This window comes from Hippocampus guttulatus, chromosome 2 (genome assembly GCF_054856545.1).
Source record: "Hippocampus guttulatus isolate MCC_2025c chromosome 2, RoL_Hgut_1.0, whole genome shotgun sequence".
NCBI classification, from domain to species: domain Eukaryota; kingdom Metazoa; phylum Chordata; class Actinopteri; order Syngnathiformes; family Syngnathidae; genus Hippocampus; species Hippocampus guttulatus.
In genome coordinates, this window is record NC_141262.1 from 29,524,491 (window position 1) to 29,548,231 (window position 23,741).

Here is a 23,741-nt window from a genome sequence, read left to right on the forward strand (position 1 = left end):
GTTTATCAAATGTCAATCATGAATAATTGGTACATTTATGACATGTAAAATGAAAATGTACGATTGAAAACATTTAACATGATTGGATCAAATAATGGGTTCCTTTATTTTGTGCAAAATGAAAAAAAAACATTTTTACCTGTACATTCTCAAATCAAAGATTAAATTGTGAATCAATATAAAATTAATTGAATTACTGATCAAGCGTTTCGGAAAATGGATGGATGGATAAATGTGTTCCATTTTTTAATGAAATAATTTACAATTCATTTGGTGTAAAATAAAAATAAGCTATAATATATAATATAAGCCTAGACCAGGGTTCGGGAACCTATGGCTCTTTTGATGAGTGCATCTGGCTCGCAGATAAAACAAAATATTCTCGCTTGTTTTATCCATCCATCGATTTTTTTTTTACTGCTCATTTCCTGTTCAGGGCTGCAGTTGGCTCCAGGAGCAATTTTGATTGGATAATACCGGTTTACGTTGGCCGTTGCTGCGGAAACAGGTAAACGCCCCCTTTTGAATCAGCCCGCTATGTCATTAGCTCAAAGCTAATCCTAAAGGAATAAGATGGCGAAAAGAAAAAATATATAATGAGTTGCTACACTTCAGGACGAATGGGCCGAAAGATTCACCTTTGTGGAGAGAACAGGTTCTGCGATGTGTCTGATTTGCAATGACAAAATACCATCGATGAAACGGTCCAATATAAGGCGCCATGCTACGTTCGCATCAAAATACCCTGCGGGGGACAGCAGAAAGGAAGCGTGCAAGCTACTGAACAGGGTGCAAGCTCGCCAGCAGCAACTCCGCGTCTGGACCCGGCAAACTGACTATAATTCCGCCAGTTTTGCTGCATTTTTAGCAATCGTGAGGAATGGAAAACCATTCACATTAATGGTGAGTATTATCACAAAATTATTTAAAAAAAAAAAAAGACATTCAGAGGCTTATTAAACTGACATTTTGTTGAATTCACTTTTAAAATAGTTATAAATGTATATATTGTATATGTATATATTATATACATATACAATATAATGACACACATATATATTATATACTATATAATGTATATATGTGTGTGTGAATTATTCAACTCAAATGATGCACGGATACATTTTTTAAAATGTGATTAAATATTGGCAGAATTTATTGAGTGTCACATGATGTTTTTCGTTACACAATTTAATAACTGCTGAATTCATTTGGTGTGAAATGAAAAATACTGACGTGACAGTATGGATTTACATGAATTGGAAAAAATAAAAAGGGGCCCGTTGAATGAATGATATTATGAAAATGAGCCATGAGATGAAACGTTGTTTTCTGTCGGTGGTGGGTGGAGGCCACCGATTCACCCATACGCCGGCAGAAAACGCTGGCAAGTGTCTTTGGCGGCTTTGCCGCCGCTGCCCTTTTGCATGATGAACTGTGTGTTGCCCTCATTTGTTTATCCTCTTAGTCACGGCGTCCAAATCGATAGGGCGCCAGCTCGCTTGCACTCTGGACCGGCGCACAGTCCAGGACGACACACTCCTCGGGAAGGTCTCGGAAAGCGGCTAGACTGGCACGATGACGGCGGCTGGACCACTGCTGCTAGCTTTGAGCATCACGGCACTGGCGTGGGGAGTCCAGGGGAAGGTACAGTACATCTGCCATCAACCATAGATGACAAAAATAGAGATTTTCAATGGCTTGGCCCTTTCCACACACTTTAAACACATTTATCAGAGCATTCCATTTTCAACCAAACCATATCTTAATGGAAATACACACACACACACACACACCGCCTTGCCGTGTGGAGGTCATGGGTTCAATTCCGGGCTCCGGCCTTTCTGTGTGGAGTTCGCATGTTCTCCATTTTTTTGTTTTTATTTTTTTTTAGGTGGGGTGGGGGGGGGTGTTAATCAAAGGCCCTTAAAGTGGTGGGAGTTGTTTGAGGTGTCAAGAAAAGCCTACGAGAGCGTCAGAATTTTATTTGGTGTTGTCAGGTTTTTGAAAAGTATTCGCAAAAGCCTCCGCGAACATCCATCCACCCATTTTCTGATCCGCTTTATCCTCACAAGGGTCGCGGGGGATGTGGGAGCCTCTCCCAGCCATCTTCCGGCAGTAGGTGGGGGACACCCTGAACCGGTTGCAAGCCAATCGCAGGGGACACCGAGGCGAACAACTATCCGCATTCACACTCACACCTAGGGACAATTTTTTTGGAATGTGGGAGGAAATCGGAGTACCTGAAAGCCACGCAGGCACACGGAGAACATGCAAACTCCACACAGGAAGGCTGTGGCTCGGAATCAAACCCACGACCTCCGCACTGCGAGGCGGACGTGCTTACCAGTCGACCACCGTTTTTCCCCTCTGGACTTTATTTGGCATTAATCCAAGACCCTTAAAATGAAGGCAGGTGGTGGCACGTCATAACTTGATATAAGGTCTGAAAATCGGGGCAGGTGTCTGAAAAAGCCAACGAAAATATCTGAATTTAACTTGAAAAGTTTTTGGAATCTGATTGGTGAATAATTGTGAGAACAGCCGCATCCCACGTCATGAGGGTGTACGCACTTCTGCAACCACATCATCTCAGTTATGTACTCCCCCCCCAATTGAGTAGTAAAGGTCAAAGGTTGCATTCATCATTTGAATCAGTTTTGGATGTCACACAAACCTGGCATTTGAACAGGGAGTGTGTCGACTTTTTATCTCCACTGTAAAATATGAAACGTCATTGGTGGGCTAACAGAACGGAATGTTCCTTTGCGTTTTTTTTTTTTTTTTTCACAGAAACAAGTATCAGGCGGCGCTGCCGTGTACTTGGGCCAGCCCAGAGACACGTGGAGGCCGCTGATTCACATCGCCGTCAACCTCACCAAGATAAGAGAGTGCGTTGCAAACGTTTTGGGATCACCAGACCCCTCATCATCCTGACACTAGTTCAATATCCCATCTGCACCCGATGACACTAGTTCAACATGCCATCTGCACCCCAAATTTACACACACACACACACACACACACACATACACACACACACACACACACACTATCACAGCTGACTTCGTGACCTTTTGCGTGTGTGCTCTCGTTTAGCATCAAGTCGTCCTTCCAGCTCAGGACGTACGACCCGGAAGGCGCCATCTTCTACGGGGACACCAAAAACGGCAGGGACTGGTTCATTTTGTCTCTGAAAGACGGAGTCCCGCTCATGCAGATCAGCCGCAGCGGCGTCCTCGTCAACGTGGCGGGCGGGCCTAAGCTCAACGACGGGCGCTGGCACACGGTGAGTTCCGCCGCGCCAGCATGTCAACCACGACAAAGTAGTCGCGGCGTTTTGCGTCTTTCCACACGTTATGTTCAGTCCTGTTGAGGCAGTTTGGTACTTAATTAAAAAAAACTGACAGTAATTACATATTTCAAAAGAAAGCACAAATAGAAGCAGTTTTGGTTTTTTAATTCAACACACGCTGTGCAGCTCCTTCTGGTATATGCGCTATGGCCACCGGGGGGCAGAGCACAACTCTTCTAGTGGAACGAGTCAACTGTTCTGAATACTTTGTGGTTGCATTTTTTTTTTCCTCACCTGTGTTTCTCCCTGTTGTGGCCGCCAAGCTGGAGCTGAGCAACCATGGCCATTTTGTGATCCTCGATGTGGATGGCTCGCGCGGGCTGGTCGTGGGCCTGCAGTCTGATACCATCGAGGAGGTCATTTCGGGATCCCTCCGACTGGCGCTTGGCGGGATCCTGATCCCGAAAGAGAGCCTGTTTGTTAAGGTAGCGCAAGACTGTTGAAGACCCTAGAAAGTCACTTTCGGATTTTATTTCATAATACATCAACTACGTGTGAAGAAAACGTGCGCAAAGACCGGGAGCAATTTTGAACTGAATTGTTGAGAAAAGTCGTGCTTTGGGCACCCACATCAGCACTTAAGGAAAAGGTGACTGTTAATTACTTTAGATAGCCAGTGAGCTAATGAGCATCAGTATGGCAAAGTTCACATTTTTTAAAAATTTTTGAACACAACCGAACACAGCGTCTTCAACATATCCTCTTGGATACTAAAGTTTTTGAGGCCTTGGTAGTGCCACGGTTCGGGCATTTTTAAAATGCATTTTTGCCTTGGCAGTTTGAGCCGCAGATGGACGCCTGCGTGCGGGAGGGCAGCTGGCTGAACCTTAGCATCCCCTGGGAGATGGAGGTCGACGAGCTGCGGCCGTGCTATCAAACCATCCGACCCGGCAGCTTCTTCCCCGGGAACGGATTGGCCATTGTCAACACCTCAGGTGGGACCACAAACAGGAATGGCGGGACCGCAGGGACTCATCCATCTATCCATCCATTATCCGAGGCCGCTTCTCCTCACGAGGGTTAGGCCACAGCCCGCTCGTCTTCGGGCAGTAGGCGGCAGACGCCCTCAAACGGTTGCCAGCCAGTCGCAACCAGAGGGACTCAATTCATGTCATTTCATGGAATGGATACTGTCATTTTCTATCCCCTTCGTGCAGTTTTGCAGACGGACCTCGAACACAGTGTGACGATCGAATTGTGGGGAGATTTCACAAAAATGGACGGGACCATATTAAGCATCGGAACTCCCGGCCATGCGCTCATGTTGGCGCTAAGTGCCAATAATAACACCAAGGTATGCACATGACCCGGATGCGTAAAGACGTTTTACGGCAAGAAGCGGATCCCAACAGATGGACGTTTTTCTTGATTTGTTTTGTTTTGCGGATTGGCAGAAAGTAACACTCTTGCTCGGTGGCCATTTGGTGATTCTGAAAGAGAACTTCAAGAGGCTGGAGATGACCTTCGGGAGCGATTCGCTAGAAGTGCGACACGGTGGACATGAAGCAAAGGAAATCCTCAGCCCGCTGAAGCACACCGGGCTTTTGAACAAATTGAGAGAAAGCCACATCGCCATAGGCGGCCTTCTCGGTGAGAGCGAGAGTCGGAAATACGGCGACACCTCCACTTAGGAATGACCCTACCGGCGAGTCTTTGAGTTGCAACCCATCGGAGCCAGAACCTTTTCGCCGGGGGTGGTCAGGGTGACGCAACAAGTCACCAAGGCTCGGCCGTACAGTGACAGCAACAAGTTGTTGTTTCTCATGCCATCCACGGCTGGGCTTTCAGGAAATAAAATGGTCCGTTTAAGGTGTAATAACACCGCTCGCCACTAGATGGCAGACATCACTTAGGGGAATGCAATATGATTCAAGACTTTACTTATATAATGCTTTAGCCGTGGCTGTAAGAAAGCACTTTACAGAATACTGAAAATAAAATATTGATGCAACAGAACGTTGACAATCATATGATCTTCACAACTATTCCAACATACGGCTTGTTTGAAGCAGTTCTGGATAAAGACGAGCATCGAGACGCTATCGGCCATGATTGATGTTGTTCAAATTTAAAGTCACCGAAGTTAATGGAGCCTCTTTCAACACGGAGAAGAAGGAGGAATACAGCAGAGATAACCGCCGCGTTACCGTTTCATGTCTCGGTCACGCTTTTCGAACAATTCATACGTCTCGGCGCATGTGTCGTTGCCGAATGATCGTTAACTCTGCCACTGTCCTTCCTGCACTATTCAGGTGAAGACAACGTCGGCTCCCGCTTCTTGACAGGCTGCCTGGAGAAGGTCCGCGTCCAAGGAAAGGATGTGGACCTGGATCGGGCCGACAAACACTGGTCCATCTCCTCTCACAGCTGCCCCATGTGAAGCACAAGCGTCCGGTCTTGCTTATACAAAGACATTTACATAATTCAGACTTTTGGCGGAGGCATATTTGGGGTAATTGTGCTAGCTAGACTTTGACATGGTCAAGCATGTCCAATAGTGAATAAAATGATGTAATCTTAGACTGAGATGACAATGTGTGGCGTTTCTGCTCCCTCTAGCGGATTTCTGAAAATGTGTTCTATGTGACGTCATGCGTTCACGCACAACAATAGTTGATAGTGTTCTGCTTTAATAATTCTTTGTAGGATTTCTATTCAAAAATAAATATATGAATTGGTCTTGATGCATTTCGAAGAAAAAAATCACTCTCAAGGCAAAACATGGAATGACGAGGGGTGGCTCGATTTTATTAGTTAACGTATGATGATGTAAACGTTTTGTTTTGTTGTAGGTTATACGTTTCGTTACAACATAATGTAATAACCATTTTTAAGTAGTATCACTTCAATTTAAGTCAGTTGTTTATGTATTGTAATCATATTTTGGTTTATTTAAAAAAATCAATCAACCAAGAACACGTATTTTGTGAGATAAATGAATAAACACGTGTTATGAACTTATTTTAGCCGAAGAAATGACCACATTAACGCAACAAATCCACATTTACTCAGTAAAAATATTTAGCACTAAGGAGAAGGCTTTTTAATTGTTCAAATTGTTCTTATGTACATTGCCCAAACCCCCTTTTTTATTTAGTATTTATGTTTCACTATTCAAAATGGCGTAAGAAATCGACATTCTGTCCGATAAAAAAATGCTATATTATTATAGACTTTTATAAGAAAAAAAGACAATTTTTTTTTTTTTTAACTTGTGAGTTTGATGGAGGCGGCCCGTTAGTCGAGTTGTTAGCACGTCGACTTCACAATGCCGAGGTACTGGGTTCAATTCCAGCTGCGGCCTTGTTTGCATGTTCTCGCCGTGCTAGCGTGGGTTTTCCCCGGTCCTCCGGTTTCCTCCCAAATTCCAAAAACATGCATGGGAGCCTGATTGTACATTCCAAATCGTCCCGTGGTGTGAGCGTGAATGGTTGTTCGTTTCCGTGTGCCCTGCGATTGGCTGGCAACGGGTTCAGGGTGTCCGTCGCCTACTGCCCGAAGACAGCTGGAATAGACTCTAGCATCCCCCATGACCCTAGTGAGGATGAAGCGGTTCGGAAAATGAATGGATAAATGAATAAGTTTGATGGTGGTTATTTGTGTCCACCTCACGTCGTTTTTTTTAACCTAGCTATAAAATTGTAAATGTCATGAAACTAAACAAAAAATGGAATTTGAAGAGATGAAAAATACAACGCACACTTTTTATATACTAAGACACGAAGTGATCCTAGTCAAAACCTTGATGAAGTTAAAAAAACTAAAATTAACTAAAACCTTGAAAAATCACCGCTCACGAAAGTCATGTAAACAACTTTCTGGCGGCTGCCACAAATGAGCCTCGGCTGTGACGTCACTGCCGCAAACCAAGTTGAGTGTCGCGCAAACTAGCGCGCCCCTCTGAAGATGGCGGCGGAGCTGCATCCCCGAAGCGGAAAGCTGGTCGGCCTGTCCAACTCCAACCGCACCGCCCGGCGCAACCAGCCGGTCCAGGAGTTCAACCACGGCCTGGTGCTCAGCAAGGAGCCGCTGAGGGACCGGGACGTCTTCACTGTCCGTATCGACAAGAAGGTAAAAAGGAGCACCACGGGCCCCCCGCCATTGCCGCCGCCGCTTGCTCGGAGCGGGACGGGCGGGGTGGTGGTGGTGATGAGACGGGGAATGCGAGTACAGCGCTCGCGTCGCCGTCTCTGGGACTAGGCGGGGGGTCTGCGTCTCCCTCCCCGCTGTTGGGGGCATTCTACCCAACTGCGCTGCTTGATAGTAGCTCTCCACTCGGTCCCTTTTATAGGACTTTTATTTGGTATTGAAATATCGTCTTGCCGGGAATGCTCTCAGTGGTCCCTTTGCTAACGAAACATTGTGGTAGTTAGCCATGTCAATGAGGTGCGAGCACATGAAGCGACTTTTGACTCGTGCAATTTAAGTGGAGGAACTCAATTGAGCTCGGCCATGCAGCTCGGCGTTGTGGTGGTGGTTGTTGTTGTTGTTGTTGTTGTTGCGGGTGCTGCTGTTTTAGGCGTCTCTTGTTAGGTCCTCGGCGAAAGTCTTGGTCAAAGGACCTTTTCAATATGACGTCACAGCATGTACTTCCGGGTGGCCCCATGAGTAAAACAAACCCTTCTGAGTTCGATCAAGGCAGCAGAGTGATCGGTAAGCCGAAGTAAACCGTTTGATTGATGCTTTTGACCTTTTTTTCTCTGCTACTGTCATTGGAATCGTATGTCGGTTGAAAATGAGATGTTCCAATTGGCCTTGAAGACGGATGGAATGGAATGGAAGCGGGTGGATTTTACACTGCAACAGTTAAGCCTGTTCAAAAAGAGACTGGTGGAAATTCTCTTCTGTTACTTGGATCAATGGCACGGGCGTGCTCTTTGAAAGCGAAATGGATAGCCTGCGGCAGTCTAGCGATCAAGTTATGCTAACTTACCTCAAGACAAGCAAACATTTATGACATAGCTGTGTGAAAAGGAGAGCGTTTTCCCAGGAGATGAGAAAGGAACTTGGCGACCAGCACGTTTCAATGCGAGAGCCAAAAGACCATCTCCGAGCATCTGGATGTTCCTGTGCCTCCGGTTGGACATATTTAATCAGAAATTTAAGATCCACTGGGCTGGCGCCAACCACCCCTCCTCTTGAAATTGTGCACATATCGCCCCGTCGCTGAGAATCCATCCAGCCCGTGTGATGCTCTCATCGGCTTTATGCCGATAGTCCGTCAGAAAAATCAATGCCCTCCCATCGCAGTGCGTCTAGATTGGGACTGTCGGCCATCCTGTCTGCACGGCACGCACCTCCAGAGAGAAGCGTATGTTCTCTTCATCTCCAGGATCACAGTGAGCCGCGCTTTCTATTTTTGGCGTGGAGACAAACCGTGAGGCGGGTTGTCATGTGAGACGCTCTGTATTATTGAGAGATTTTGCTTCCACAAATGGAGCCATGATGTATTTATTTTGGGGAATGGGCAAAAGATTGATGCGTTTTCTCGGAAATCTCAAGAGGAGACATTCTGCCTTTTCTGGGCCCTTTTAAAACCGTTCTCCAGGTGTCTTGACTTTGAGATCAAGACACTGATTGACCTCTTGAGGCCTCGACATTGAGGCTGGACAATGAATCGAATGTGTCACAGTGCCGCAGTCTGCCACCAACCCTTGCCAAGGAGGATTTAAACTTGAGGCAGATTATCGACGGCCTCCACGAGCTCCTGACACCTTAAACAGGCCGGTATAGGTCCGATCCCGATGTTTGGTATTGGTACCCGGCCAAGTTACGTTATTGATGTCTTTCTGGAGAAGCACGTAAGTTGAGTGCTTCTGAAGTGAGGTCCATGTGTTTGGCACCAACCATGCAAAGTTGAAGCGGGTAAGCCACAGATTTGTTTGCATCCTTGTTGCCGTCTGTTTTGCGACTCTGTTTCCGCCTCCTTTTTTCCACGACGGTTTTATGAATTTGTCGTTGTGACTCTTCAAAGGCTGCTAGCCGTTTGTAAGTTACCGACTAGAATTGAAGTAGACAAACGATCATTCCTCTGAGTTTATGTCTCATTTGCCTTTACTCTAGCGTAAGCTTAGCCCATGCCACCAAAGCATATCAATCAAAAACCATATTTAATAAGTCCGTACCCCACAATATGTCCACTTGAAATTGTCCTGCGTGATTTTTATTTCCTTGACGTGTTCTGCATGTGATGTAGCATTTCGTGACTTTCTTAAAAGCGTTGCGTCTTTCTATACTGCTATTCTCCTCGCCGTTAAGACGCTTTTTGTTTTGTTTTGTTTTGTTTTCACGCAGGCTACATTCCGCCCTCACTAAAAATATCCCAACGGCTGATCAAACAAATTGCTTTTGTCCACCTGCAATTTTTAGTCCGGCGTCAGAGCGGTTGAGCACCACTTCGCAGGCTCCAGCGTGGTTGGGCAGAGAATGTTTCTCCTGTCCTGCGCCGGTTGCCCGTCGCATCTCTCATCTTTGCCTTTGCCCACCGCGTCGCAGGTGAACTCGTGGAGCGGCTCCATTGAGATTGGCGTCACCACGCTGGACCCGGCCCTGCTGGACTTCCCGAGCAGTGCCACGGGCCTGAAGGGCGGCTCCTGGATCGTGTCGGGGTGCTCGGTGCTCCGGGACGGCCGCTCGGTGCTGGAGGAGTACGGCCGCGACCTGGATCAGCTGGCCGAGGGCGACCGCGTGGGCATCCAGCGCAGCTCCCGCGGAGAGCTCCACCTTTGGGTGAACGGCCAGGACTGCGGCGCGGCCGCCAGCGGCTTGCCCGCCAAGCTCTGGGCGGTGGTGGACCTGTACGGCAAGTGCACGCAGGTGACGGTGGTGAGCTGCGAGCCGCCGCTTGCCTCCGCGGAGCGAGAGGCTGTCGTTCGGAATGAGGAGGGAGAGGAGGAGGACGAGGAGGAGGACGAGGACGATGGGGTGGTCTGCCGGGCGCAAGAGAACGTAGGCATCGCGGCGCTGATGAACGTGGCGGCAATGAACGGAGTCACGATAGGAGACCAAGGTAAGAGAACGCCCAACACCACGCGGGGTTCCAAATGATCTTTCGCGGAGGATGCGGTCCAGGCGGCGCAGACTCAAAGGAGGCCTCGCGGTGCAGAGGTGCTGGCTTCGGTTGCGGCTCCGGCCTTCCCGTGTGGAGTTTGCATGCCCTGCCCGCGCCCGCCTGGCTTTTCTCCGGGTACTCCGGTTTCCTCCCACATTCCCAAAACATGCCCGACAGGTTGATGGAACACTCGAGAGGTGTGATTGTGCTTTGTTGGTCTTTGTGTGCCCTGCGATTGGCTGGCAACCGGTTCAGGGTGTCCCCCGCCGACTGCCCGAAGACGGCTGGGATGGGCTGCGGCACGCCCGCGATCCTCCTGAGGATAAAGCGGATGGAAAAGTCGAATCATTATTTGTTTGCCTTTACTTTTGCCCGAGGTTAGCCTATGCGACCAAAACATCGATGCATCGTGAAGCTTAAAGCTCATTTTGTACATTATCATGCACGTTCATTTACTGCTTCTGGAAAAGAGTAATCGCCATATTAGGGGGGGTTGGGGGGATTCTCAGCCCCGCTATTTGGGGAAAACAAACATCTTGTGTGTTTTTTGTTTTGTTTGTCGTCTTGTCATCATCAGTGCCTGAGCTTCGTTGCGGTCACAGCAGACCAGACAAGATGCCCAACAACCTGGGGCCAGACACAGGTATGAAACTGCCCATTGCGGCAGCGGATGATCTATGACGCGGACCCTTTTCGTCATTGTGTTTCTTCTCGCCCCTTGCCAGTTCTAACGGAGCACCAGCTCTTTGACGTGTTCAACAACGCAATCGTGTCTTTTTACCGAGCCGAGGATGAGGGCGGAGGGGACGAAGGTGGCGGCGGAGGAGGAGGAGCCACGGGACGCGACAACTCCTCGTCGAGGAGCGGCGGCAGGGGCGGCGCGCTGAGCGATGACGGCGGGGCGGGAGCGGGGGACGGCGGGAACACGAACGGCAGCCCCGCCGGGAGCGCAGGAGGAGGAGCCGCGGCGACGGGCGGCTCGACCACCAACGACGCGCTGCTCTTCCACGAGAAGTGCGGCACCTTGATCAAGCTGAGCAATAACAACAAGACGGCGGAGAGGAGGCGACCGCTGGACGAGTTCAACAACGGCGTGGTCATGACCAACCGGCCGCTGCGACACAACGAGATGTTCGAGGTGAGAGCCGTGTCGTGATGACGGCGCGCGACGTCGCACGCCGCAAAAACGCCGATGATGATTTTTGCAAAGCAAAAAGGAATGGGAGAAGACGACGACGTCATGTCAAACGGTCAAACGCTCTCTGCCTGCGATTCAAATCTTTCTCAAAGGGGCCAAAAAAAAAAAAAGAAGTGATCATGAATATCATGTTTGCGTTCATCGCTTGTCAGTATTTTGTACAGCCAAAGCCATCCACATCGCTCGTCGCCTACTCTTGACTAATTATTTTTTTAAAATAATTTCTCCCGTAAAATAACCCGCAGAACATTTGTAAACATTATTTGATCAAAGAATTGCTTCATTGACCACAATGAATGACAATTCAAAGAATGCTTGATTGTTTTGTGATCGGAATCAGCAATTGAATATGTGCAATATCGTCAACATTTGTTTCAACAAAGAATCGCTTCTTACGGAACGAGAACGATAATGCAAAGCCCACTGGAAGTCCTTTCGCATCGACCTTGTTTCGATGGATTCCACGTCGCGACATCATTGAAATGTCGGGGATTGCAAAACACGATCATTGGGTTTTGGTTCATTTAAAAAAAAAAAACAAGCAAAAAAAGCGCTTTTACAAAGTGATGTTCAAGAAATATTCGTTGCCAATCGGTTCGAATGAAATGAACAAGTCAGGCGATGAAAACACATCAACATTTTATTGTTCTGAAAGCAATTTTACTCAAACATGGAAAAACAAACTGAGAGATATCTTATCAAATAATAAGTGGATGAGAATAATCCAGCAAAAGCATGACAATTCTTATTAAAATGAAGTCATTGCTTCACAAATTACAAACAAATCCAAATGAAACGTGAGTTTGGTTGACTCACTCAGTCCAGGTGAATTTCATTTGCCTGATTTTGAAAAAATGGAGCCAACCCATTTGTCAGTTTTCCAAATCGAATGCGGCCCCCGAGCACAACATTTGGCCTTCTGGCCACGGCGAGTGCGACCACCGTCTCGCTCGGATGCGCCTTCGTCATCGTCTCTCCACGTTTGCTTTTCCAGATCCGCATCGACAAGCTGGTGGACAAGTGGTCGGGCTCCATCGAGATCGGCGTGACCACGCACATCCCCAACCATCTGGACTATCCCGCCACCATGACCAATCTGCGTTCAGGTAAGGCGCGGCGAGCGAGCCGGCGAGCAACTGACGGATGTCGTCGCCCCCACCGCTGGCAGGCACCATCATGATGAGCGGCTGCGGCATTCTGACTAACGGCAAAGGCACCAGGCGGGAATACTGCGAGTTTAGCCTGGATGAACTACAGGTGTGGAACACCCCCACCCCCCAAGTATCTTGAATAACTTTATTTATTTGCCTAATAAATTCTTATTATTTTTAAACCAAGACAAAATAATCCAGTATATCTCGCATTTATTTTGTGATGCTCTGATTTCATATGTCCCTGCCAAATCGGATGGGGGGGGGGGGCACACACAAAAAAAATGAACACATACAAACTCGTAACATTGAAACATTCAACACCACAAAGGAAAAAAAATCGCTTGATTTTTGACAAGGGTTTTATCTTACTGTCGTAAAGTTCCGCTGACGTCAGACGACACCAACGTAGTCCGATTTTGATTTTATTTTATTTTTAATATTTGCCGCACACTGTGACGCGTCTTCCTGCGATTGTCTCGACGGCACCCGCAACTTGTGACGGGAGATTGCACGCAGCGCGCAGTATTTAGAGAGCGGCTTGTACAACAGGGGTGGGGGGGAATTGAAAAGTCATCATAGCATTCCCACTCCTGCGACGTTTGCTAACTGCAAAGCTAATAGCTGATGAGCCAATGTGGCGTCACAAAGCAAATTTGTGAGGTCAGGTTCTTTTTGGAGAATAGCCGCAGAGACGCAACAATTTCGACAGAGGCCGTTCCAAAGATCGTCTCAAGGTGTTATTGTGTTTTGTTGTCACGGTTCTCAGGAGGGCGATCACATTGGGCTGATGCGCAAAGCCAGCGGTGCACTTCATTTCTACATCAATGGCATCGACCAAGGTGAGCTGAACGAACAGCCCCGCAACCCCAGAAACAAACGTCCTCACGGCTTGGTCCGGTGGAATTTATTTTTTATTTTTGCTGTCAAATGTCCAAACAGTTGAGTGAGCCCCCAAAATGCAGCGCCATTAAATAGGTGCTCTCCCTTTGAAGGTGTTGCGGCGGCGCAGACCCCCGGCGTGGTGTACGGCGTGGTGGACCTTTACGGCATGGCCGTCAAGGTCACCATTGTCCACAACCACAACCATAGCGAGCGCCTCCGCCGCAACAACGCCATCATGCGGGCCATGTCGCCCGACGTGGGGCGGCCCCGGCCCACTCTCACCCCGGATGCCGACGCGCCCGAGCGGCTGCTCTTCCACGCCAACTGCGGCCAGAAAGCCGCTATCATCAGCGACGGCAGGACGGCGCTGAGGCCGCAGTAAGCTGGCTTTGCCCGTCTTCCCGTTTTTTTTTGTTTGTTTTTTTTCGACTCGCGTGTGTAATTCTCCCTTGAACAGCGCCACGGACGACTTCAATCACGGCGTGGTCCTCAGCAGCAGGCCGCTGCGCTCCAACGAAGTATTTCAGGTTCGTATCGACAAGATGGTGGATAAGTGGGCGGGCTCCATCGAAATCGGCGTCACCACGCACAATCCCGCCTACCTGCAGCTCCCTTCCACCATGACCAACCTGCGCTCAGGTAAAACCAAAATGTCAAGGAACAGAGCGTAGGAAAGAGCTCGCCGTTCCAATGTTCTTTTTTTTTTTTTTTTGGGTCTCCAGGGACATGGATGATGACAGGGAATGGGGTGATGCACAATGGAACAACAATTCTGGATGAATACGGACACAACCTAGACCGCCTCAAAGTGTGTAAAAAAACTCCGATATTCAATTGTAGGGCCTGGTTGATTAAGAATCGGCGAACATCAGTTGTTCAGGGATGGCAATTTTCCGCGGATACGCGGAAATCCGCCGTTTTATTTCTTAAATTGATCATTTTTGTGAATCGTCTAAATCCATTGAGAAAATTTTAGGGGGGGTCAGGTACCTTATCGTCGAGTTTTCACGAGCGCTCCCGATCAGTCTTTCCATCTTCCGATTGTAAACAGCCCTGCGATTGGACGTGTATGATGTCTTACTTGTTGTGATTGGTCGCCCCGTCCAGGCCACGCCCCTTTCCGCTTTTTTCATCACTAGCCATTGCCATTCATGGTTGTTCCAATCAATATATTAAAATAGGTTCTTTTTTTTTTTCATAAGTCATCGCTAATAATGTTATGGAGGAGGATGCCATGTTTGGCCACCATCTTTCTGCCGCGGATACCCAAAGGTGACAAACTTGGCAAAGCGTGACTTCACCTTGCGGAACGATTGCACCGGCGTGCTTCGTTACTTGGGGCAATACTGGAAAGTCGTTGCAGACGACATTTTGCTTGCGGCTCTGCTGAAGAATTGGTGGTCAGCTTTTCAAGCGTGGTCTCTCGGTGGCACCGTCGTGGGCGCGCTTGTCAATGCACGCGCTTGCAAAGAAGTCCTTTTCTTCACCAAATTTTCTTCTCCACGAATCAGTTGATAGAATTTTATCCTGTCAAATGTTGGAATCGTCATCAGCCTCCCCCAAAAAAATCCAAATCGCCCCGGCCCTTTTCGATATGTTGCGGATTTTGCGGGTGCTCTCAAAAATGGCATTGCAAATGTGTGCCCCTCCCCACCCCCATTGTGCCTATCGGCGACGTGGTTGGCTCTCACAGGCGGGCGACACCGTCGGAGTCGTGCGCAAAGAGGACGGCAGCCTCCACTTCTTTGTCAACGGCGTGGCTCAGGGCCCGGCGGCGTGGAACGTGCCCCCCAGCGTCTACGCTGTGGTGGACCTCTACGGACAGGCCGCTCAGGCCACCATTATGGACGACATGGGTGAGAGCGGGAGGCCCGCGACCGACGGCCAAATGGTCTCCTTTTTGGAAACTCGAGCCTCGGCCTTTCTGCTCCTCCGCTGCTCAGTGGACCTCCCCCCTCTTCCGGAGGAGAGCTCCGAGGGGCCCTCGGCCATGTCCCCCGGCAGCCCTTGCTCGGCGTTGGGCGCCGGCGCTGCCACCGATCTGCGTTTCCACCACCTGCACGGCACCAACGCCGTCATCACCAACGGGGGGCGCACGGCGCTGCGCCAGAACTGCCGCAGCGAGTTCAACGACGCCATCGTCATTTCCAACAGGTGAGGACGGCCACGGCGCTTTCGTCCGTGGGCCGTACTGAGACGCTGTCCCCGGTTCCTTTGTAGGTGCCTTCGTGACGGAGAGCTCTTTGAAATCATCATTCAGAAGATGGTGGACCGCTGGTCGGGTTCAATAGAAGCGGGTCAGCGGTGGACACAATTCTTCTTTTAAGCCCCTGCCGAATGTTTCGGGTCGACCAAAGAGATTCCATTTTCTGTGCGTGTGTGTAGGGGTGACTGCCATCAGGCCAGAAGAGCTTGAATTTCCCAACACGATGACCGACATCGACTATGACACGTGGATGCTCAGGTATCCAAGTGGAGCTTTCAAAAACCGCGTGCGTTAGTCCCATAAGCTGACTTTTTCGTATTCTTCCCCCCAGCGGGACGGCCATCATGCAGGACGGTAACACGATGCGCAACAACTACGGCTGTGACCTGGACTCTCTGACGTCGGGCTCGCGCATCGGCATGATGCGCTCGGCCGTCGGTGACCTTCATTATTACATCAACGGCGCGGACCAAGGTGTCGCCTGCTCCGGTCTGCCGCCAGGTCGGAGAAAAGAGAAATTTGTCTCACTGAACACAAAATGTTTCCGGTTTGACATTGTATTATTTTTTTTTGTTTTTTTGGACCATCAATTGAAACATATATTTAGTCTCATGGAATTGGTCGCTTCGAGGCCAGTGGTTGCAACCAATCACGTTTTGATAAGATTCCATAGTCCGGACAGACAGTTGGAACATAGACGACAAAAAGGTGTTTGTTTTGTTTTTTTCACTACAATCTCCACCTTGAAGTTTGCAGCTTTTCGAGGCCAGATTGAGCTCAGACTTTTGCGAAAAGTGTTGGATTCTTTTTTTTTTTTTCTCCTTCTCCCCTCCAGATGTGTTTGCGGTGATCGACCTGTATGGGCAGTGCGTTCAGGTGTCCATCACCAGCTCCTCTGGCCCACTGGACAACAGCTTGTGCACCAGCAACATCACTGAGAAGAGCTTCCCAATCCACTCTCCAGGTGGGAGAGATATCGGATCTTGGAACCAAATGATTTGATCACGACCTTGCTACATACAGACAGCGGGATAGATAGGTGTGTGTGTGTGTGTGTGTGTTTGGGTTTGCATAGCTGCGGGAGTTGCCCACAGATTCCACGGTAAGCACGGTAAGAACATGGTGCTGCTTGGCGAGGGCTGCCAGGCCGTGCGAGCCGGCGGTTACGCCCACGGCATCGTTTTCAGCGGCAAGGAACTCAAAGTGGATGAGCTGTTTGAGGTAGCGCAATCGTCGGCCACACGAAGTACCCCGGCGCCTGTCGTGGACACCCGCAAAAAGAGGCTTCTCTCCCGTTTTGCAGGTGCGCATCGACGAGATGGACGAGCAGTGGTGCGGTTCGCTGCACGTGGGACTGACCACGCTGCCGCCTCCCGAGCTCCCGTCGTGCCCGCTCTCGGGCTTCTCCCCGTCTCTCCTGCAGCTCCGCGCCAAGGTCACCTGGCTGCTGTGCGGCTCCGAGGTCCGTCGGAATGGCGTGCTGCAGCGCCAGAACTACGGCCGCTCGCTGGACCGGCTGATGGTGAGGCCGCGAACCGCAAAAGGTTCCCTGGACGTGCGCCAATGTCTTTTGTTTTTCCAGGTTGGGAACCGTGTGGGTGTGAAGAGATGCGGTGATGACACCATGCACGTCTTCATTGACGGCGAGGACATGGGACCTGCAGCCACCGCAGTCGCCAAGGTACACTTCAACACTCGCCAGCTTTGCGCTGTATAACGTGAAGCGTTTCCTGTCTGTCTCCCCCCCCAAAGAACGTGTACGCAGTCTTGGACCTGTATGGGCGGATCACGGCCGTGTCCGTCGTCAGCTCCACTCTGATTGAGGACGCGGAAGGCATGAAAGCGCCGTCACTCTCCTCGGAAAGCTGCAGTGAAGGAGAGGATGACGGCACGCCGGTCAGAGAGGTACGCGACATGATTTTGCCTTTCCGGGTACAGAGAAGTGGCCTTTTTATTTATGTTGCGCTCAACAAATGCTCCGAATATCCCTTCCCCGCCTCCACAATAAGAACAGAAACTAAACCAAGTTGAGACCAGTTTGAATTGTGAGCCAAAACTTGACAACGGGCCATACAACTCAACTTACATCCCAACCAGCTAGTTAGCCGAATGCTAACAAGCAATGAACGCGAGCGTCAGCTGTGTTTTCACTCGTGCCCGACCACGATGGATTTTTTTTGAATTCCAAAATTGGTCCGAATCATATGCGGAGAACCAATTTGTCGGCCGATAAATTCGATTTTTGTTTTACTGCGTCCTGAGGCTTCCTCCCACATTCCCAGAAAGATGCGTCGTCTCAGTTGTCAGGAGGCGTGAATGCAAGCGAGATTCACGTCTCTTTGCCTCTCACAGTCGGTGCAGGCGGCAGGTGAGCCGTGCGCAGCGGCGCCCACCGCCATGGCTTTCCTGGAAAACCACGGCAAGAACATCCAGTTGTCCAACCAGAGGCTGACGGCGGCCCGAGTGTCGAGCTACAACCAGGGCCTGCTGGTCACCGCTCAGCCTCTGGTCCAGCAGCAGCTCTTCCAGGTCCGTCGCGGCCGGCGCTCGGCCTTCCTCCGGCCTTCCTGACTCTTTCCTCTTTGCCGTCCAGTTTCAGATCGACCGGCTCAACCCCTCGTGGACGTCGTCGCTGTCGCTAGGGGTGATCGGTCACTCGCCGGACCGGCTGAACTTCCCTTCCACGGCGTGCTGCCTGAAACGCTCGGCGTGGCTGCTGCAGAGGGACTCGGTTTTCCACAACTCCCTCAAAGTAGACGCGCGCCGGCGCTCCCGCGGAACGAACGCGGCCGCCGATTCACCGCCGGCCGTCTTCCTCCTCAGATATGCGAGAACTACGGTCCGAACTTGGACACGTGTCCCGAGGGCACGGCGTTGGGTCTGCTGGTGGACGCCAACGGTTGCCTCCACCTTTACGTCAACGGCATGGACCAAGGGGTGGCGGCACAGGACGTTCCCTCCCCCTGCTACCCTTTCGTTGACCTCTATGGCCAATGCGAACAGGTGCCGCGTAACGTCGCGCGGTGGCAAATTCACCGGCAGGAATTCACCGCAACTTGACTTTGTGTCATCCCGTCAGGTGACGATCGTAACCAATCGCCTATCGGCTGTGGGCGGGGAAGGCGGCGACGCCCGCTGCCAGGGCGACATGGAGAAGGCGGACGTGGTTGACGGTAGAAGACCGCAAATGTTTTTCATCGACTTTATTGATAGAGAGCCAAGTCCGATCGAGTCGGCCTTGATCGAAACCCCGTGTCCGTCGCCGGTGAGCTCAGTTTAGAACGACTTCTGTTGTTCTTGGAGCCCCCCCCCCCCCCCCCCCCCCCGGGACAATCCAGATTAATCAGCGGAACAAAATCATCGTTGTTGGCGGTGTCTCCTCTCGCTCCTCCTCTGTGCGTAATTGCTCCCCCCTCTCCTCGCTGCTCGCTGAGAAGGAGGCTGGAAAAAAAAAGCGACTGATCTCCGAACGTGACTGCAGAGCAAAAAAAAAATAACCCCAAAAAACAGCAAGAAGGTGGGCTCAAGATGTCTTTGCTTTGTGTTTGGCGTGTAGGCATCAAAGAGAGCGTGTGCTGGACACCCCCTCCCGAGGTCAACCCCAACAAGTCCTGCGAGTACCAGGCACTGTGCTCCCGCTTCAAGGACCTGCTCACCCTACCAGGTGACTTTCACTCTATTCAGAGACGGCAAGAAGGTTGTGGAAGAAAGGCACGAGTACCCATTGAACTCCTCGAGTCCAGTGTAACGATCCTCATTTTGTCCGCGGTGTCAGACGGGTACTTCAGTGAAGATGCAAAGTACAACCTGTGCTACTGCGAATCCTGCCACAAGTTACGGGGGGACGAGGCTTATTACAAGAGAGGAGAGCCGCCCCGGGACTACGCTCTCCCTTTCGGATGGTGCTGCTTTGCCCTCAGGTGAAAGGAAACGGGGCTTGTTTTGTTTGGAGTGGGGGGGGGGGGGGGTGGAACACCTCAAAAGTGGGAAAGTTGATCTGAGATACAAGTGATTTGAGTTGGTTCAACTCATGAGTCAAGGAAGCACTTTCTACTGTAAAAATCCCTCAAGCATGGTTTGAAATGCTCCTGGTCAACTTTTTGTGACTTGCTCAGCCCAACTTGACATTTGCTTGAGGTTAAAACGTGAAACTACCGTATTGGCCCGAATATAAGACAGTGTTTTTCCCATTGAAATAAGACTGAAAAAGTGGGGAGGTCGTCTTATATTCGGGGTCTAGACGTTATACCCATTCGCGACGCTAGATGGCGCAAGATATCATTGAAGCGAATGCTGAACTTGACTCCCCCAGGCCAAAGTGAATCCCTGTCACAAAGAATAAAAATAAAAATAGCGCTAGCACGAAGAAGAAAAATAAAAAATAGCGGTAAGAAAGAAAAGAGAAGAAAATAATAGAAGAGATAACAGAAAATGGAGAAGCGTAGCGACAATATGGAGAAAAGTGGGTCAAAGATCGGCCCGGTTAACCGGCAGCTGAGGAAAAGTTATGATGTCATTTACATTTCAAAAACCAGAAGCCATTCATTTACGAATGTGATTGCACTTTAGTTTACATATTTAAATGTTCAGATATTAAGATTTGAATGAGGCAAAATAACAAAATATTTTCTCTCAAATATATTGTTAGAATCATTTGTTTTTTCTGTATAAAAATTTTTGGTGTTCAAAAAGTATTTTTTCAAACTTATGGGGTCGTCTTATAATCAGGGCCCGTCTTATATTCGGGCCAATACGGTAACTTGGCTCTTCCCGTTTTTTTTTTTTTTTTTTTTTTGGTCCTAGGATCAAGCCGCACTGTGAGGTTTCCAATGCACTGAAAAAATGGCACATGGCGTACCACGGCACCAGCATCGGGGCCCTGCGCCGCACACTGGACCACAGCCAGCTGCTGCCCGGTAGCGAGTCGCAACTTGCGCCCCTCATTCTTTCCGTCGCCTCACCCGCCGTTGAGCGTCCCGATGAATTGTCGCCGCAGGGGCCTCGTCCATCTTCTCGGTGGCTCCGGCGAAGGCGGAGGGGCCGGACGGCTACGGCGATCCAGAGGAGAACAGCGCCCCCGGCAGGGAGGTGCCCAGGGTGAGGCTCTCGCCCACGATGCGCTACTCCGGCTTGGAGACGTTTGCTCCCAAAGTGCCGTAAGTTGACCTCCGCTCTCCTTCCTCCTCCGCTCTGACGAGATATTTCTTCTTTCCCGTTCCATGCTGGATGGGACGACTTGAGTGGCTCAATAGTCCGACGTCTCGGTTGTTGCGTTTTGCTCTTCGTAATGCGCCCCACTTTGATTTGGGAGGCTGGACCGCCGGCATGCCAGTCAAGCCCTCATTCACGATGACGCCGCGCTGTTGTAACACGTGCAGAACGGAGCTCGACATTGTGGTTGCTGAAAACGATGTCGCTGGGACGGGAGGGCAACGTACGTTTCTCCAAAACCCGGACGTCCCTTTCACCAGCGCGAATGGGGCCATTGGCAGCAGCACAGCCCCGTAGCATCGCAGATGCTGGCTTTTGGGGGGGGGGAGCAACAACAATTTGAAATGCAGACTCGTCAGACCACAGTGCGCGTTCCCCCGTGCGTTTAGAGATTGTAGCTGTGCTATCGATGTGTGTGTGTTCCTGCGCCCATGTCGCCAATACACAAGGATGCCGGTCTCTAATACACTGCCCCACCCCCCCAACACAGATTCCGGGACCCCCGCTCTCACCGCTGCCACCAGGCCCAGGTGGGCTTCCAGGTGTGCGTGCGGCCAGGCTCCTACAAGGCGGGGCCGCAGCAGACGCCGGGCCACGGCGAGCCCCTGGACCCCCGCTTCAGCAACTCGGAGATCGAGTGGATCACGAAAGAGCAGGGCGGCACGCTCCTCTACGGCCTGCTCGTGCGGGTCGAGTGAGCGCCAGCCGGAGACCTTTGACAAACTGATGACCGAATCCAAGCCCTGCCTTTGAGCGACAGACTCCTCTCGGATCCACACGATCCGCATGATTGTTTTTCATTTGGGCGGTTACAAAGAAGAACGGACACTGCCTGCACTTTACATCTCGGCTTTTTTTTTTCTTTTTTTTTAAGCGACGTACCACATTTATATTTGTTGAACACCCCGCTTTTATTTCAGGCCGTTCGTCCCCCCCGTCAAGCCTGACCGTCACTAAATCACGACTGACTGACTGTGTTTTTACAGTACATGCAAAAAGCAAAACAAACAAAAGACTTGAATTTTATGAATGAGCTTTTCCCACTGGGTTGTTTACACGTCCTGTTACGGTCCTGTTTATTATCACGAGCCGGACGGGGTTTGGCTTTCTTCTTCAGCAGCTCCTTTTCTTAACCCGTACGAACCTTTCTTCGGAACAGCCGATTCGAGAGCGGGCCCAAAGTGCGGCGCCCTCAAGGGTTGCTAATTGCCTTCATTAATCCAGTGGTAGCTTGACTTGCGAGTTCACTGCGTTTGGTGACAACGGCCGCAACTCAAATAATGAAGCCGTTCCAAGCCCCCGCCGTCATCACAATTGTTTATAGTTTGTTTCGACAGTGCCGTGCAGTACGAGAACAAACAATAGCGATGGCCCGGCCCATTCAGTGGTTATGACCTCTTTTAAATCCACCAAAATTGCTGGATTTGTACATATGTACACATACATCTTGGTTTGTCTAGTTCAGCTTTCGCCTTGAACGCGGCCGGTGAGGATCAGCGGCTCGGATAGTGGCTGACAATCAGCCAACTGTATTTTATTCTGCCAAATATTGGAATTGACATCAACCTCCAAAAAATTCAGATTGGTCGGGCCCTAATCATATCGTAAATTGGAATGTCGGGAATTATGACAGCTTGGAGGTGTGGGGGGGTTAATTCTATCGTCATTATTTCATGCCCAAAGTCATTGGAAATTGCAAGCACAAAGCATCTGTACTTGTACTCACTGCAAGGTGACCGCAAGACCTGACAGGGGCCAGATGTTGTCAAGTTGGCTACCCAAGGTAAAAATGGATTGAACGGCTTGTGAGCAATGGGCCGCTGTCGTTCAAACTGTGAATAGAGAAGTAGGGTTACTTTCCTATTTGACGAGGTCATCTTGTGACATTTCACGGTGAGCACAAGAACCGCTAACAGGCGTTTTTCAATGAATAATGGGGGCGAGGTTAAAAAAAAAATCTATTGGAACCTCCTAAGAGGAAAGTCCAAATTCCCTCAAAGCTGGTAACATGGTTTCCTACCACTACTCCTTTTCCCACTGCATTTTTTAATCTTTAAAAATGTTCATGGTTAAAAAAAAAAAAAACGAGGTGTCAACAAATGAATAAAATGGCCGATGTTTCCTTGAGAATAGTATTAAGGGGGGGGCAAGAGTTTTTCTCCGTTTGCGTTTTCACTCCCGGTTGAAGATGAAAAACCTTCTCTGAGCAGCTGGCATCCAAGCAAGATCCCGAGGCTTTGTCTGACGACAGGAAAGAGAACACTTCCAGTCAAAAATGTGAACAATATTTTATGGCCCAGTGCTGCTTTGAATTTTTTTTTCTGTATGTTGCGTTGTACATAAATATCGTCCTGATTTATATAAATAAATATATATATATAAAAGAAAATAAACTGACAGTATGCACAACTGGATGATTTGTGTTTTTCACCCTCCCCGCCCCCAAAAAATACATTGGACATCTTCCTTTTCTGTCAAATTTTAGCAACGAGTAGGAAACGGACATTTTTATCGCAGTACACAATCACACCGTTGTGAAAATGCTGTCGATTTCTCAGGAGATTTGATCAGGAGTGTGTTTTCGTTTCAGCTTCTCACAGAACTTGCCGGCTTCCTGCCGTTTAAGATCAGACAACAAAGCACGAAGGTAACAAAGGCGCTCGGAGCTTCGGGGAAAAGGGAAA

The 23,741-nt window shown here is 49.6% G+C and overlaps 2 protein-coding genes across 2 annotated transcripts; both read left to right on the forward strand.

The window, feature by feature from the left end:
- The first annotated feature begins 630 nt into the window (after nucleotides 1-630).
- shbg (sex hormone-binding globulin) lies at nucleotides 631-6,039 on the forward strand. The gene is made up of 9 exons (XM_086105428.1): nucleotides 631-903; nucleotides 1,469-1,647; nucleotides 2,794-2,891; nucleotides 3,100-3,289; nucleotides 3,619-3,780; nucleotides 4,134-4,290; nucleotides 4,513-4,649; nucleotides 4,750-4,945; nucleotides 5,608-6,039. Exons 2-9 carry the CDS (start codon nucleotides 1,579-1,581, stop codon nucleotides 5,733-5,735), a joined length of 1,137 nt encoding a protein of 378 aa, XP_085961554.1. The 5' UTR covers nucleotides 631-903; nucleotides 1,469-1,578; the 3' UTR covers nucleotides 5,736-6,039.
- A 1,202-nt stretch (nucleotides 6,040-7,241) lies between these two features.
- neurl4 (neuralized E3 ubiquitin protein ligase 4) lies at nucleotides 7,242-23,466 on the forward strand. The gene is made up of 29 exons (XM_086105429.1): nucleotides 7,242-7,426; nucleotides 9,851-10,364; nucleotides 10,984-11,049; nucleotides 11,132-11,544; nucleotides 12,599-12,710; nucleotides 12,773-12,861; nucleotides 13,525-13,597; nucleotides 13,751-14,018; nucleotides 14,098-14,279; nucleotides 14,363-14,448; nucleotides 15,334-15,496; nucleotides 15,584-15,794; nucleotides 15,861-15,937; nucleotides 16,026-16,104; nucleotides 16,178-16,347; nucleotides 16,682-16,810; nucleotides 16,922-17,067; nucleotides 17,150-17,368; nucleotides 17,429-17,527; nucleotides 17,599-17,751; nucleotides 18,199-18,375; nucleotides 18,440-18,598; nucleotides 18,670-18,849; nucleotides 18,926-19,019; nucleotides 19,403-19,510; nucleotides 19,622-19,766; nucleotides 20,650-20,762; nucleotides 20,843-21,002; nucleotides 21,548-23,466. Exons 1-29 carry the CDS (start codon nucleotides 7,262-7,264, stop codon nucleotides 21,753-21,755), a joined length of 4,758 nt encoding a protein of 1,585 aa, XP_085961555.1. The 5' UTR covers nucleotides 7,242-7,261; the 3' UTR covers nucleotides 21,756-23,466.
- Nucleotides 23,467-23,741: the final 275 nt, after the last annotated feature.